Source organism: Podarcis liolepis (assembly GCF_965112155.1).
Source record: "Podarcis liolepis genome assembly, chromosome: 2".
NCBI lineage: Eukaryota > Metazoa > Chordata > Lepidosauria > Squamata > Lacertidae > Podarcis > Podarcis liolepis.
In genome coordinates this window covers 123,496,221-123,511,397 of record NC_139555.1, presented here as the reverse complement: position 1 = coordinate 123,511,397, position 15,177 = coordinate 123,496,221, and the positions used below count along the sequence as shown (strand labels likewise).

The 15,177-nt window shown below is 44.8% G+C and overlaps 2 protein-coding genes across 4 annotated transcripts in view; one reads left to right on the top strand and one right to left on the bottom strand.

The window, feature by feature from the left end:
• Positions 1-12,554, bottom strand: part of LOC310701855 (uncharacterized protein) — a 45,524-nt gene extending 32,970 nt beyond the window's left edge. For both annotated transcript variants that reach the window (XR_014523117.1, XM_083493307.1), the window contains exon 1: positions 12,250-12,554. Coding sequence is in view for 1 of the 2 variants with exons in the window: in XM_083493307.1 (XP_083349433.1) it covers positions 12,250-12,283 (34 nt within the window). In the remaining variant the exon portion in view is untranslated. The remainder of the gene's footprint in view (positions 1-12,249) is intronic.
• LOC310701563 (uncharacterized protein) lies at positions 155-7,310 on the top strand. Of its 2 annotated transcripts, XR_014523068.1 has the most exons (4): positions 155-1,117; positions 3,373-3,473; positions 4,314-5,928; positions 5,996-7,310. XR_014523068.1 is itself a non-coding variant. In XM_083492665.1 (3 exons), exons 1-3 carry the CDS (start codon positions 1,062-1,064, stop codon positions 5,699-5,701), a joined length of 1,545 nt encoding a protein of 514 aa, XP_083348791.1. In that variant the 5' UTR covers positions 155-1,061; the 3' UTR covers positions 5,702-7,310. The 2 variants fall into 2 exon arrangements, 1 of the variants encoding a protein (XP_083348791.1); XM_083492665.1 differs by having other exon boundaries at positions 4,314-7,310.
• Positions 12,555-15,177: the final 2,623 nt, after the last annotated feature.

Genomic DNA, 15,177 nt, shown 5'->3' with positions numbered 1-15,177 from the left:
ACCGAGTGCCCCCCCTCCCCTTTGCCTACCACTGGTTGCAACTTCCCCCCATTTAATGTGGGGAAGAAGAAAAATACCGTACATCTCCTTTCGCGTCCATCTGGCGCTCGGTTCCTCCATGAAGGCTTGCTGAGGATTCATCCAGCCCCCACACATCCCGGTGTTGTATTTTAGCGCAGGGAGAGTTAAGGGTGCGGGGGGGGGCACGTTCCCCAAATGGTGGAGAGAGAGCTGGAAATGCCCCTGTGCAAAGGATCATAGGGGATCTTCAAAGTGGCGCAGCGTTTGCATTGCAAGATCACCTTTGGGTCCCTCTCCCATGCACAGCTCAGTCTCCCCTGGGTGGGGGGTGTTATTCAGCTTGGGAGGGAAAGGGCACATTCCTGGAGGCGAAGCAGCCTGGGGAGGAGGCGGAGGCACCTGCGATCTTCCCCTGTGCTGTTTTTAAGCGCTGCAGCTGGAGAGTCCTTTTGCAGGCTCCCCAAATCTCCCGAGAAGGAAGAGAGCTGGAAACGTCGCATGATCGTAGAATTGCAGAGTTGGAAGGGACACCGAGGGCCATCTAGTCCAACCCCCTGCAGTTCAGAGGAATCGCAGCGCAGGATGGGGAAAGCCTGGCCAGATGTGCCCCCCCCCACCAGCGTTGCTTTCTGCAGCCTCCAGCGCATGGATAGGCAAACTAAATCCCGGGGGCAGGATCCGGCCCAATCGCCTTCTAAATCCGTCCAGCGGAGGGTCCGGGAATCAGCGTTTTTTTACATGAGTAGAATGTGTCCTTTTATTTAAAATGCATCTCTGGGATATTTGTGGGGCATAGGAATTTGTTCATTCCCCCCTCCAAAATAGTCTGTCCCCCACAAGGTCTGAAGGACAGTGGATCCCCCCCAAAGGTTTGCTCACCCCTGCACAACGTCAAGGGAGTAGCAAGAGGAAAGGGGGTGCAAGTAGCTCCTGTCTCTCAGTCCTCCCACTGGACAGCCGAGCCGAGCTGTGGTTTCCTAGAGAGGCAGGAAGCTGCCGTGGCAAGGGGAGTGGGGCTGTTGGAAGTCCCTCCATATGCAATGAGAGAGGACGAGTCTTGGCGAGAGGGAGGCTGGAGCGCGCAGAGGACAAAGAGGTGCAATGCATGGGGGTGGCGTGGGGGTTAGGGGGAAGGAGGAAAGAACCCCCCCACTCCATAGGCATAGCCAGGAGGGGTTGCAGCTGCGCCCCGCCCCCCTAAATCGAGTAAATAAATAAAAATACTTAACTAGAAGTAGAAATTGTAGATAGGTGGCTTTTTTAAAAAAATTATTAACAATTTCAACATAACAAATTATTTTAAAAAATCATCTTCATTATTCCCCCTTTTTCTCCTCCCACCTCCCCAACAAACCCTCCCCCCCTCCCCCCAGACTTTCCTCAGCTCCTCTCTCTGATTTCTCAACTCATATTATTCTCTGCATACTGTAAAATTGTAAAATTCCTTCCAGTAGCACCTTAAAGACCAACTAAGTTAGTTCTTGGTATGAGCTTTCATGTGCATGCACACTTCTTCAGATACGTTTTTCAACGTATCTGAATACGTTGAATGCGTTGCATGCACACGAAAGCTCATACGAAGAACTAACTTAGTTGGTCTTTAAGGTGCTACTAGAAGGAATTTTTTTATTTTGACTATGGCAGACCAACACGGCTACCTATCTGTAACTGTAAAATTGTATACAGCCTTATCTGTCTACTATATTAACCCTCAATAAATCTGTGCATGTTTATTCAAAACCTGCCATGGAGTCCAGTTGTCTTTTAAAATGATTTGTAAAAAGTTCCCTTTCATCTTTAAAGCCACAAAAATTGTAGATAGGTTTAGGAGCAATTTGGGGTCAAAAGGAAGCAATTTGAAACAACACCGTTGGAGACTTTTCATTCCAAATCTGCTAGGCAATAGCCAGGCCGAGGAAGATGACAGGGTGTGTGTGTGTGTGTGTGTGTGTGTCTCCGGCTCCCCACCCCCTCAACATAAATCCTGGCTACGCCCATGCCTCAGGGTGTGGGGTCTGATCTATGCAATTCGGCTGCAAGGTGTGGGACAAACTGCTGCAGAAATTGCACACGGCAAAATCCTCTTGGAAGCCACTCAATATCCCCAGGGGCATATTCAGCTTGGGTAGGGGGACCAGATTGAAATTGAAAATTGAAATACTTTACAGTGGTGCCTCGCAAGACGAAATTAATCCGTTCCGCGAGTCTCTTCGTCTAGCGGTTTTTTCCTCTTGCGAAGCAACCCTATTAGCGGATTAGTGCTATTAAAGGCTTAGCGGCTATTAAAGGCTTAGCGGCTATTAAAGCTTAGCGGATTAGCGGCTAAAAGGCTATTAGCGGCTTAGAAAAAGGGGGGGAAGCGGGAAAAAATCAGAACACTCGCAAGACGTTTTCATCTTGCAAAGCAAGCCCATAGGGAAAATCGTCTTGCGAAGCAGCTCAAAAACGGAAAACCCTTTCGTCTAGCGGGTTTTCCGTCTTGCGAGGCATTCGTCTTGCGGGGCACCACTGTATTGTCACTTATACAACTTGTATACAGTGAGATTACATGAGCACCCCCCACTCAGCTCTCTTAGTCTTAATTCCCCTCGTTTACTGACGCACACCCAATAAACCTGAAAGTCAGTTGCCCTGTTGTTATCTTTTCATTCAGCAGCCTAACAGCCCGCGGATAGAAGCTGTTCTTTACCCTGTTGGTGCGACTAATCACCAGATGCATTGGTGAAGAGGAATTAGCATTTGGGAGTGGGGTGAGGACAACAAGAACAATTTATTTATACCCCGCCCATGTGGTTGGGTTTCCCTAGCCACTCTGGGTGGCTCCCAACAGAATATTACTAAAAAAGCAATAAAAGATCAAACATTAAAAACTTCCCTAAGCAGAACTGCCTTCAGATGTCTTCTTGAAGTAAGGGTTGACATGCTGGCCTGTGCTGTTTTTAGAGAGCTCACATAGGCTTAGCCAGGGGGCTGCAACTGTTCCCCCTAAATCAAGTAAATAAATAAAAATGCTTAACTAACTGACCAATTGCATCACAGATAACTCACTTCTGGCCCCCTTATTCCCTGCTTATTCCCCCTGAAATAAATCCTGGCTACGCCCACGCGAACTCATAGAGTGTTTACATGATACCTCCCATAATATTTAGTTTCATCAGACTCTTAAATAAAAAAGGGAGTTCCTGGCCATGTTTGCCTCCTGATGGGAGCAAGTTCCATAGTTTGTGCTTCATGAAGAAGTGCTTCCTTTCTTTTCCCTAAATCTTCCAACGTTCAGCTTCATGGGGTGCTCCTGAGCTCTAGTGTTGGGAGAGAGGGAGAAGAAAAAATCTGTATATTCTCTTTTTTCAGGGTCAAAGAGGTGGCTGTGCATTTCACCGAAGAGGTATTGGGTCCTGCTGGATCCAGACCAAAGATCATGGAGCCGAATTATGAGACACAGTCCTCTCTAGGTAAGGACACATTCCCCCCGCCCTACCCCCATTCCTTGATTGCAAGATGTTTGGGGCATATTCCCCATTTATCATTTGTACCCCGCCTATTTGGCTAGGTTTCCCCAGCTGCTTTGGGCGGCTCCCAACAGAATATTAAAAAAACATTAAAAACTCCCCTAAACAGGGCTGCCTTCAGATGTCTTCTAAAAGTCTGGTAGTTGTTTTTCTCTTTGACATCTGGTGGAAGGGTGTTCCACAGGGCGGGTGCCGTTACTGAGAAAGCCCTCTGCCTGGTTCCATGTAACTTGACCTCTCGCTAGGGAACCGCCAGAAGGCCCTCGGCGCTGGACCTGGCGCTCTATGTGGGGCTACCTTTGAAGGTGACCTGGAAACTACAACTAATCCAGAATGCGGCAGCTAGACTGGTGACTGGGGGCGGCCGCCGAGACCACATAACACCGGTCCTGAAAGACCTATATTGGCTCCCAGTACGTTTCCGAGCACAATTCAAAGTTTGGTGCCAACTTTAAAGCCCTAAATGGCTTCAGCTTTGTATACCTGAAGAAGTGTCTCCACCCCCATCATACAAACTGGACATTGATAACTGACTCCAATGGCCTTCTGGCTGTTCCCTCACTGTTTAATAGGTTATTGTATTTTGGTGTTCTGTTGGAAGCCGCCCAGAGTGGCTGGGGAAATCCAGACAGATGGGCGGGGTAGTATTATTATTATTATTATTATTATTATTATTATTATTATTATTAATATCAGAGAAGCAGCAAATTGGGGTCAACCTGTGATAATATCCCATGTTTCTACCTTGAAGTTCATACGTATATTTTTTTCCTCAACCCCCAGGAAATGCTGCATTGAGCAGTGAGAAATATATGGAAAAATATTTGGTGTCACTGGAAAAAGCCGAGCATGAAGCAGGAAAAAAGATACTTGGAAATCAAAGAGGACCAAAAAGGGATGAGAGAAACCACTCAGAGGATAGGAGGGAGGAGGTCCCTGCTTCCCAGAGTGCTGTTGTCGAGGAAACCCTGATCCAACAGGAAGATCACAAAAGGAACAGCAGAAAAACATGCCTGGTGTGTGGGAAAACATTTAGACATCAATCGAACTTAAATATACATTGCAGAATCCACACAGGAGAGAAACCTTATACATGCACCGAGTGTGGGAAGAGCTTCAATCTGAGAAGCAACCTTACTAGACATAAAAACACACATACAGGTGAGAAGCTGTATAAATGTATGGAGTGCGGGAAGTGCTTCAGTGACAGCAGTAGCCTCACTCGACATCAAGCCACCCATGCAGAGGAGAAACCGTATGCTTGCATGAATTGTGGAAAGAGCTTTTGTGTGAGGAGTAGCCTCCTTTTACACCAAAGAACACACACAGAGGAGAAACCATTTAAATGCGTCGAGTGTGGAAAGAGCTTCATTGAGGTCAGTAGCCTTACTAAACATCAGAGAATCCACAGAGGGGAAAAGCCATTTAAATGCAAGGAGTGTGGAAAGAGCTTCAGTCAGAGCGGTAACCTGATGTTACATCAAAGAACACACACGGGAGAAAAGCCATGTCAGTGTACCGAGTGCGGAAAGTGCTTCCGTAGCAGCAGCAGCCTTACTTCACATCGGAGAATCCACACGGGGGAGAAACCGTATACATGCATTGAGTGTGGGAAAAGCTTCAGTGCTCGTAGTAGCTTTACTTCACATCAGAGAATGCACACAGAGGAGAAGCCGTTTAAGTGTGTGGAGTGTGGGAAAAGCTTTAGTCAGAGCAGTAGCCTGACGACACATCAGAGAACACACACAGGGGAGAAGCCGTACAGATGTGTCAGCTGTGGGAAGTGCTTCAACGACAGCAGTGGCCTTACTTTACATCAAAGGACCCACACAGGGGAGAGACCCTTTAAATGCACGGTGTGCGGGAAAAGCTTCAGTCTGAGTAGTAACCTTAGCAGACATCAAAAAACACACACGGGAAAGAAGCCGTATAAATGTATGGAGTGTGGAAAGTGCTTTATTGACAGCAGTGCTCTTACTTTACATCAGAGAACGCACACAGGCGAGAAACCATTTAAATGCGCAGTGTGTGGAAAGAGTTTCAGTGCAAACAGTAGGCTTGCTAGACATCAGAGAATACATACAGGAGAGAAAAAATGGTGTGGGAAAAGCTTTGATGACAAAGCAAGCCTTTCGGGACTTCAGAAAACTCACACAGGCGAAAACCCGTAAAACTGCATGGGGTGTGGACATTGGAAGACTTCCTAAACACTAAAAGACACAGTGGCAAAGTTATGGGAAGGTACGAAGTGTGGAAAAAGCCATGTGAGCACCAGCCTTCTTCAACATCTGAGAACCCTTGGAGGAAAGAAACCCTATACATGTAAAGAATATGGCTAATTTCTATGTTACAAGAGGAGTGATTTGGCCACAGTGACATATGCTTTAGTTACATCCAGGTTCAATAACTGGAATGGGCACTGCCTTTGAAAAGTGCTCCAAAACTTCAACTGACTCAAATATCAGCAGCCAGATTTTCAGCTGGTAACCAAACAGTTAAACCCCTGTGTTGCAAACAATTATCGTAATATCCAAGGCAACACAATGACCAAGTACAATGAAATGTCAATATAAACCCTTTATATAATCTATACAGAACACTGAACAGTATGAAATATATGAAATGCACTCTCTGCAAAACCAAATAAACAGAAATCTTATACATCTCTGAAAGTCACAAAATATGCACTCTTGATGGATTCTCTTGAAAACATAGAACCAAATGACAGTCTTATAAGTCTCTGAAAGTCTTTGTAGACTATGCAAGTTTCTGAAAGAAGCAATGGGTCAGATTCTTATCTGGTGAAAACAAGCCGTAAAGCTTTGTTTTATGACGTCCAACGCTGCCAAAGTAGTCCACAAACAGACGTAGTGAACAGTGATTCCGGATATACCCACTGTTACGTGGAATTCTTCTTCAGCACAGCAGAAGGATACAGAAATGCTTCATAAACCGATCTACAGTGGTACCTCAGGTTACATACGCTTCAGGTTACATATGCTTCAGGTTACAGACTCCGCTAACCCAGAAATAGTACCTCAGGTTAAGAACTTTGCTTCAGGATGAGAACAGAAATTGTGCAGCGGCGTCAGCAGGAGGCCCCATTAGCTAAAGTGGTCCCTCAGATTAAGAACAGTTTCAGGTTAAGAACGGGCCTCTGGAACGAATTAAGTACTTAACCCGAGGTACCACTGTATATGGTGAATGGAATTGTATAACAACAATTGCTATGGAGTAGTGGTCATAAAGTTATGTAACCACTGCTACTGACTGCGTGTTGCAAGAAACCATCAAGAGAGCATATTTTGTGACTTTCAGAGATTTATAAGATTTTCAGCTGGGGCTGGTTATAGCCTGGGGAACATACGACTCCCTCGTTACAACAGCTCCACCAAGAGTACCAGTCTGTTTTGGGCACAAGTTCTGGTTTTGAACTATATATGACTCATGTCCAAGCTATCTAAATGACTGTGTTCCCTCATTTGAAACTGCCCAGGTTCTGAGGTCTTCAAGGGATGCCCTTCTCTTGGCTCCACCAGCCTCACAGGCTCCTTGGAGAGGGCCTTCTCAGTGGTTGCTCCCTATCTTTGGAACTCCCTTCCTGGAGAAGTTAGACTGGCTCCCTCCTCCTTGTCCTTCTGCAGGCAGGTGAAGACTTTCCAGCAGGCTTTTGGGAAGTGCTGTTTTAATGAAAAGCTGTCACCATGCTGTTTTTATTGCAATTATTTGTTTCGTTTTAATGGATGTGCTAGATGTACACACACTATCAGTGTTTATTTTTTTTTTTAAAAAAATTGTTTTTTCCTATGTTTTTAGTGATTCTTATTATTATATGTAAACTGCCTTGAGTCCCATCAAGGTAATAATAATGATAATGATAATAATAATAATTATGATGATGATGATGATTTCACTTCTGGAAATGCAGCAGAATGTAGTGAAATTTTATGGTGGGACTGCCCAGAGGTATTTAAATTGTGGGAAATGGTTTGTGAAGAAATTGCCAAAAATACTCAAATACAGTGGTACCTTGGTTTACAGCCATAATCCGTTCTGGAGGTCCGGTTGTAAACTAAAACAGGTTGTGACCCAAGGCACGCTTTCACCAATGGGGTCTCCAAAATAAGGGGTGTGTGTGTAATTTTAAAAAAAGGTTGTAATCCCCAAAAAGGGACACACACTTCCGGGTTTGACATGGTTGTAATCCTAAATGGTTGTACAGTGGTGCCTCGCAAGACGAAAAAGAATCCGTTCTGTGATTCTCTTCGTCTAGCGGTTTTTTCATCTTGCGAAGCAAGCCCATTGACGGATTAGCGCTATTAGCGCTTTTAGCAGCATATCTGCTGATCGGATCAGCTGATAAGCGGCTTAGCGGCTTAGAAAAAGGGGGGGAGGAAAAAAACCAGCAGGAACTCGCAAGACATTTTCGTCTTGCGAAGCAAGCCCATAGGAGATTCGTTTTGCGAAGCACCTCCAAAACGGAAAACTCTTTCGTCTAGCGAGTTTTCCGTCTTGCGAGGCATTCGTCTTGCGGGGCACCACTGTAATCCAAAACGGTTACAAACCAAAGTACCACTGTATCCCATCCCAACTTTACCACAGATTTGTTTACAAAATCTATGGCACAATCAGCTGAAAGGGTTCAGCTCCCAGGAACTTTGAACGTGGATGCTTTTGATGGCCAGAATTTCATTTGCACCCAAATGGAAAAGCTTATGGGACTGGCAACTTTTAATTTGGTCTGAAGTTTAGCGCTAACTGGAAAAAATAGCACGTGCTAATGGCTCTGGAGGGTCATGCATGGTTTGATATGATTTTTATCATGCATACAACAAATACAGATACAGTGGTACCTCATGTTACAGACGCTTCAGGTTACAGAGTCCGCTAACCCAGAAATAGTGCTTCAGGTTAAGAACTTTGCTTCAGGATGAGAACAGAAATCGTGCTCCAGCGGTGTGGCGGCAGCAGCAGCAGGAGGCACAATTAGCTAAAGTGGTGCTTCAGGTTAAGAACAGTTTCAGGTTAAGAATGGACCTCCGGAACGAACTAAGTACTTAACCTGAGGTACCACTGTACACAGGACTCCCATCTCTAGAAGATTGGCATTTCTCATGGTCCTAACCTGATTTAAGTCTCTTGCAGATATACTGTGCTGCCTTTTTTTTGTATTTGTACTTCCATTATTATTATTATTTAAATCTTTATTAATTTAAATTACACACGTATACCGAGAATTTACAATCTCAACTACAAAAAGAAAATTTAAGAAAAAAGAAGAAAATACAGAAAAAAGACGAAAAGGCAGATTTACGTGCATAAAAAACCCTTAATCTTCCTAATTAATAGTTAAATAAACACTTAAATAAAAAAGACTTCTGACAAAACGAGTCTTCCAATCATTCTCATTGTACTGTTTATACTGTCGTCGTTTCCCCCGCACAGTTTTATATTCTTTAATATTGTTCCCGTCTACTCCACAAACAGTATTTGTTGTGTTTACAAGTATCACTCAGGTTCTGCTAATATGGTGTGGTTGGTACAATATGATCTTCTATAAATATTCTCCATTCTCCAAACATTTTCTGGTTCAATACTCCCCTAACTCTTCCCGTCAGTTTTGCTTGTTGTCAATATTCTAACAGGAGTATCTGCCAATCTGTGATTGTCGGTATTGTTTCGTTTTCCCACTTCCTTGCCACAAGAAGACTTGCTGCTGTGGTGGCACACATGAACAGTGGTCTTGTGTCTTTTTTAATTTCTAATGGTAAAATGCCTAAAAGAAAGATCTCTGTGATGTTTTTTTAAAAAGTGAGTCTGAATAATTTCTTGAATTCATTATAGATATTATCCCAGAATTCCCTAACTTCCATTATTTTTATTGTGTCGATTTCTTTGACTTCCATTATAATCATAATAAATTCATACCTGTACAATATTCACTTCACAGACACAACTAAGGAACTTTAGCAGCAAGAGGAATCCAAGCTTAGATTGGCAATGTCAATCACAGCTGAGAGGAGGAGGGAGGGCGCTTGGGAGATGCCCCCCCCCCCCAGCCTCAATTACCTGCCGCCTGATTTTAAAAAGACAGGCCAGCCTGCCTCCTGCTGACAATTAGGAATTATATGATAATAATTTATTATTTATACCCTTCCCATCTGGCTGTGCTTCCCCAGTCACTCTGGGTGGCTTCCAACAAAATATTAAAAGAGAGTAATGCATCAAACAAGTGGATTCCAGAAGGAAAAAAGCTGGGAAGAACGGGGTGCACAATATATGGGGTGGGGGTGGACAGAGGCGTAGCGTGGGTTGTCAGCACCCGGGGCAAGGCAAGTAATTTGCGCCCCCTAGAGTAGGGGCAGAGAGCTGCGAGTGCGAGCATGCCCCCCCCCCGATCTTGCGCCCGGTGCAGCCAGCCCCCCCTGCACCCCCCACGCTACGCCACTGGGGTGGAGACCGCCAGACAAACACGGGTGAAACCAGGCTTTCTTTCACCCAGGTCAAAGACTCAGTTCAGCACCCCTAGACATGTTCTTTTGCACACAGAAAAGTTTTCCATGTACCCATCCACACCGCTAAACAAATTCGTTCTTAAAAGGCATAAAAAGTAGGCAATGTATTATTCGAGTTCAAAGTTTTGTTCTTTTTAATAGTCTTTTTTAGATCTCCAGCATAACAAAATATCCAACATAACTTATATTTTTTTATTTTTAAAAAAAATCATTTTCACCTTTTACAAATATTTCAACAAGAAAGACAAAAGATTTTTATTTCCGCACAACCAGTTCAGATATATTTACTAATTTCCCCTTACCTTCCCCTTCATTATTTCTTACTGCATGTGTTTATATCAGTCCCGCTAATGTTTCAATTGGTTTCTCCCCTGTGTGTGTTCTGTAATCTGCATTGGGCACCAGAAGCTCTTTCAACAGTCTATGCACTTAAGTGGTTTCTCCCCTGTGTGTGTTCTTGTAATGCCTGTTTAGGTGTAATTTACATCTAAATATTTTCCCACACGTGAGACACATTCTCTGGCTGTTTCCTTGTTCATCTTCCTGCAGGATTTGGGGTTAAAGGACATTAGCACCCTGAGAAAGTGAGGATTTCTCTTTTCCATGTTTTATACGTTTTCTTTGATTTGCAACCATTCCGCCGCAGGGGTTTCTGACGACAGCATAGAACCCCCATTATTCTGCCCATCATCTGGGGTGAGGGTTGAGAAAAAGAAAACATTTTTGAATTTCCAGCAGAAAACAAAGGATTTTGCGCTTGTTTGACCGTTTGTATGGGTATATTATTATTGCATGTCTACATTCCCCACTTTTATTTATGCACACCTGAAACTGAGTTTACCTTCTGAATATGCTGCCCTCCAGGAGGACAATATGAATTCTATGCTGGCCAATATCCCACTCGACAGATGTGCCTTCATATCCCTTTGCAGGGTTTCAGAACGGGACTTTGGTGATCACAAGGACAGGACTGAACCTAGGAATTTCTACCTGCAAAGATGGTGGTCTAAACACTGAACTCTGGGTTTTCCCCAAAGGCAGCAGCAGCAGCGGTGGAGTGCAGATCTCCTGACTCTTCAGCCAGTTATCCTTGCCTGGCCCTTGGGAGCAGTGGCAACAGCGAGGGTAGTGTTTGGTCCAGGGACAGTGGCGGATGATGGGTGGAATGGGCATATTTCAAGAGCTTGCATCAAAAAGCCCTCAAGTCCAGAGGAAACTCATCTCTCAGGGGTGACGTTTTGTACCTCCAGACCAGCCACAGCTGCTCAGATTAGGAGCTGAATGTCCAGGATACGAGCCAGAGAAAGGCCTTTCCCACTAGAAACTGAACCTTCTGCATGCAGAGCAGCTGTTCTCCCACTGAGCTAGACTCCCCAAACACCCAGAGCAATACCATACGGTAACTTTATTGTCCTTGTTCCATACAGAACAATGAAATTGAAAAAATCTACACAAAACATTCAAAAACCCCTAAAAACTCTGAAACCCCATTTTAAATTACAATATACTCCTATAGAGACTCCTTATACTGCGTTTAAAACCAGAATTGCATTTGGGTAGAAACTGTTTCTCAGGCAGCTAGTCCTAGTCTTTATAATCCTGTACCTTCTTCTAGAAGGCAAAAGCTGAAAGAGATCATTTCCGGGGTACGCACTATCCTGCGCTATCTCTGCAGCTTTCTTATGGCACCTGGCAGCACAGATTTGATCCAAGGTGGGAAGAGTGCACCCAATTATTCTCTCCGCAGTCTTTACAACCCTGGACAGCATTGTTTCCCCCCTGACCGTGCAGCTCTCAAACCACACGCACAGACCATAAGTTAATACACTCTCCACAGTACAATGGTAAAATGCCATCAACAGGTCCTTTGAGAGATTGCTTTTCTGGAGGATTCTCAGAAAATATAACCTCTGCTGTGCTCTCTTCATCAGGTCTTTGCTGTTTTCTCCCCAGGTTAGGTCCTCTCTCAACTCCATTCCCAGAAATCGAAGCACCGAGACCTGTTGCACGCACTTCCCCTCAATAATAAGTGGCTGAATATTCAATTTACATTTCCTAAAGTCCACAATAATCTCTTTTGTTTTCTTTAAATTAAGGAGTAAGAAGCACAACCATTTATAAGAGCAACAGCGTAGGGATCAACGGGACATAAAGTAATCCCATCCTTTCAGTGCCTATCTGTCAAGGAAACAAGGTGTCCATACTGAGAAAGGCCAGCATCCCATAATTCTCCTCCATGACTTCCCTGTGCAGAGCTCTTTGGCCTGGATCCAGCAGAGCCCATTCCTCCTCCGTGAAAAACACAGCCACCTCCTCAAAGATGATCAGATCCTGGAAGAAGAAGGAAAAATTATGGCACTGTGTATCATTCTTCCACTGGGGTGAGGGGAGTTTTTATTGGCTTATAACCTGAAATTACAGGCTAGTGAGCTTAATCAATATACTGGGAACATTGCAAGAAAATATTACGGAATACAGTTACCGAGGATATAGAAGAGCAATTATATTCTTTCGTGGATCGGTACTGGCTCCTGTGCTTTAAAAATCGTTCAGGAATGATTTAGAGCATGGGTAGGCAAACTAAGGGACGTGGGTGGCGCTGTGGTCTAAACCACAGTCTAGGACTTGCGATCGGAAGGTCGGCGGTTCAAATCGCCGCGACGGGGTGAGCTCTCATTGCTCGGTCCCAGCTCCTGCCAACCTAGCAGTTCGAAAGCACGTCAAAGTGCAAGTAGATAAATAGGTACTGCCCTGGCGGGAAGGTAAACGGCGTTTCCATGTGCTGCTCTGGTTCGCCAGAAGCGGCTTAGCGTGTTTTTACATGAGTAGAATGTGTGCTTTTATTTAAAATGCATCTCTGGGTTATTTGTGGGACCTGCCTGGTGTTTTTGCATGAGTAGAATGCGTGCTTTTTTAAAAAAATGCATCTCTGGGTTATATGTGGGGCATAGGAATTCATTCAATTTCTTTTTTCAAAATATAGTCCGGCCCCCCACAAGGTCTGAGGGACAGTGGACCGGCCCACAGCTGGAAAAGTTTGCTGACCCCTGATTTAAAGTTCAGGGTGAGCAAGGAAACCACGTGAGCTGTGGCTTCGCAATTGTTCAGGGTGGCTAAAAGGGGGGGGGGAAGGATGGGGAGACATTCCATAATAATAATAATAATAATAATAATAATAGTAATACTACTAATAATAATTTTTATTTATATCCCACCCTCCCCAGCCAAAGCCAGGCTCAGAGCGGCTAACAACAGTAAAATAATACAGCATTCTAAAATCAATTCCTTATAAAATCAGTTCAAATCAAATTGATGGCAACCATTGGGCTAGAGTTCTGTGAAGAACTACCAAAGGAGGGGGTCAGGCTGTGCCTTGGCCAAAGGCCTGGTGGAACAGCTCTGTCTTGCAGGCCCTGCGGAAAGATGTCAAGTCCCGTAGGGCCCTGGTCTCTTGTGACAGAGTGTTCCACCAGATCTGATCGCTCCTTTTTGTGTCCTACTCCATCCTCCAAGCTCTTATGATTTGCATATAAGTTTGTCATGTAGTTTGAGTTACAGATAGGTAGCCGTGTTGGTCTGCCATAGTCAAAATAAAAAAATTCCTTCCAGTAGCACCTTGAAGAAGTGTGCATGCACACGAAAGCTCATACCAAGAACTAACTTAGTTGGTCTTTAAGGTGCTACTGGAAGGAATTTTTTTATGTAGTTTGAGGTGGGCCATAATACTGAAAGTGGTCATTTACCTCCAACAATGGTACTAGTAGGCCCAGTATTTAACAATTCTTCTCCAAAACCTTCTCTAATGCAAGCTTAGGTGTGACTGCAGGCAACAGAATTAAGTGGACGCCGGCAATCAGTCTAGCACTGACTCACCACCTTTACAGCAGATGGCATAAGGGCTATTCATACTGCTATTATCTCAGCTACCTCTGATGCTGAGTCTATGCCCCACCCTCCGACCCTAGGAGTCCTCATAAGGGAACTGTTCCTGAAGGAAGAACTGTGAGGGGAGAGACTCCAACAGGCAAGGTCTTAGTGGCACGACTTACAGCAGCTTTATCAGGGTGGTATTTCTCAACAAAAGTTTGCACTTCAGCCCATTTAGCACACATTTCTTGGATCGGTGCAGTAGAAACACTTTCTCTCCTCTCCTCCTCCTCGGAAGACAATTCTTCAGTTGCCGCCTGTTGCTGCTCCGTCAGAATGTCTTGAAGTTCTTCTGTGGTGAGCTCAGTCTTGTGCTCCTCCACTAACTCCTCCACATCATCACTACTCACCTGCAAGCCCATGGACTTTCCCAGAGACACAATATCCTCAACAACAGGAGCATCTCCTTCAACATCCTGAAATACAGCTTCAGGAACATCTGCCGGCCACAATTCCTTCCATGCCGACTTCAATGTTCTCTGAGTCACATCGCCCCACGCTTTGTCTATGAGATGTAAGCAATGGAAGATATTGAAACGGTTCTTGCAGGAGAGATGCTGTGAAAATGGACACAGATTCTCACCCCAGTGGGTCAAATCAATCCTGGATGAACCATAAAATTGTAGAGTTGGAAGGGACCACGAGGGCCATCTAGTCCAACCCCCTGCAATGCAGGAATCTTTTGTCCAAGGTGGGGCTACCAACTAGGCTGTGGGAGCCTCCCCATGTGTGGAGCTCCTACTCACAGTTTCCATGGTAAAAGTGGGGTGTCTTTCTCCTGAGACCCACCAGAGAAGAAACCTGGAGTCATGCCTAAAAGAAGATCTTCTTCACACCACCATTAAAAACATTCCTTTCCTGCCTATCTTTAATCTCTGCCAGCCAGGAGCTCTGGCCCTGCAGCCTTCCTCGTTTTCTTGCAAGGGAAACTTCTCACTCCCAGCATTCTTCCATGCCCCCATCTCACCAGATATCTCTGAGGGTCCTGGGAGGGAACATTCAAAGGTTGCTTGGAGGGATGCAGGAGACAGCTGGACCAGGTCAACCGTCCATCTTCCTCCTTCCATCCTCTCTTGGATTGAAGATCTCAGAAGCTGCAGGTTCGAGGGAGGGAGGGAGATAGAAACAAAGGCAGACTCAGAGGCCCTGCAGGCATTTTCCTGCCCAATATATTTTCCTGGTGAATGATAAGGCAGCCTAGGTGT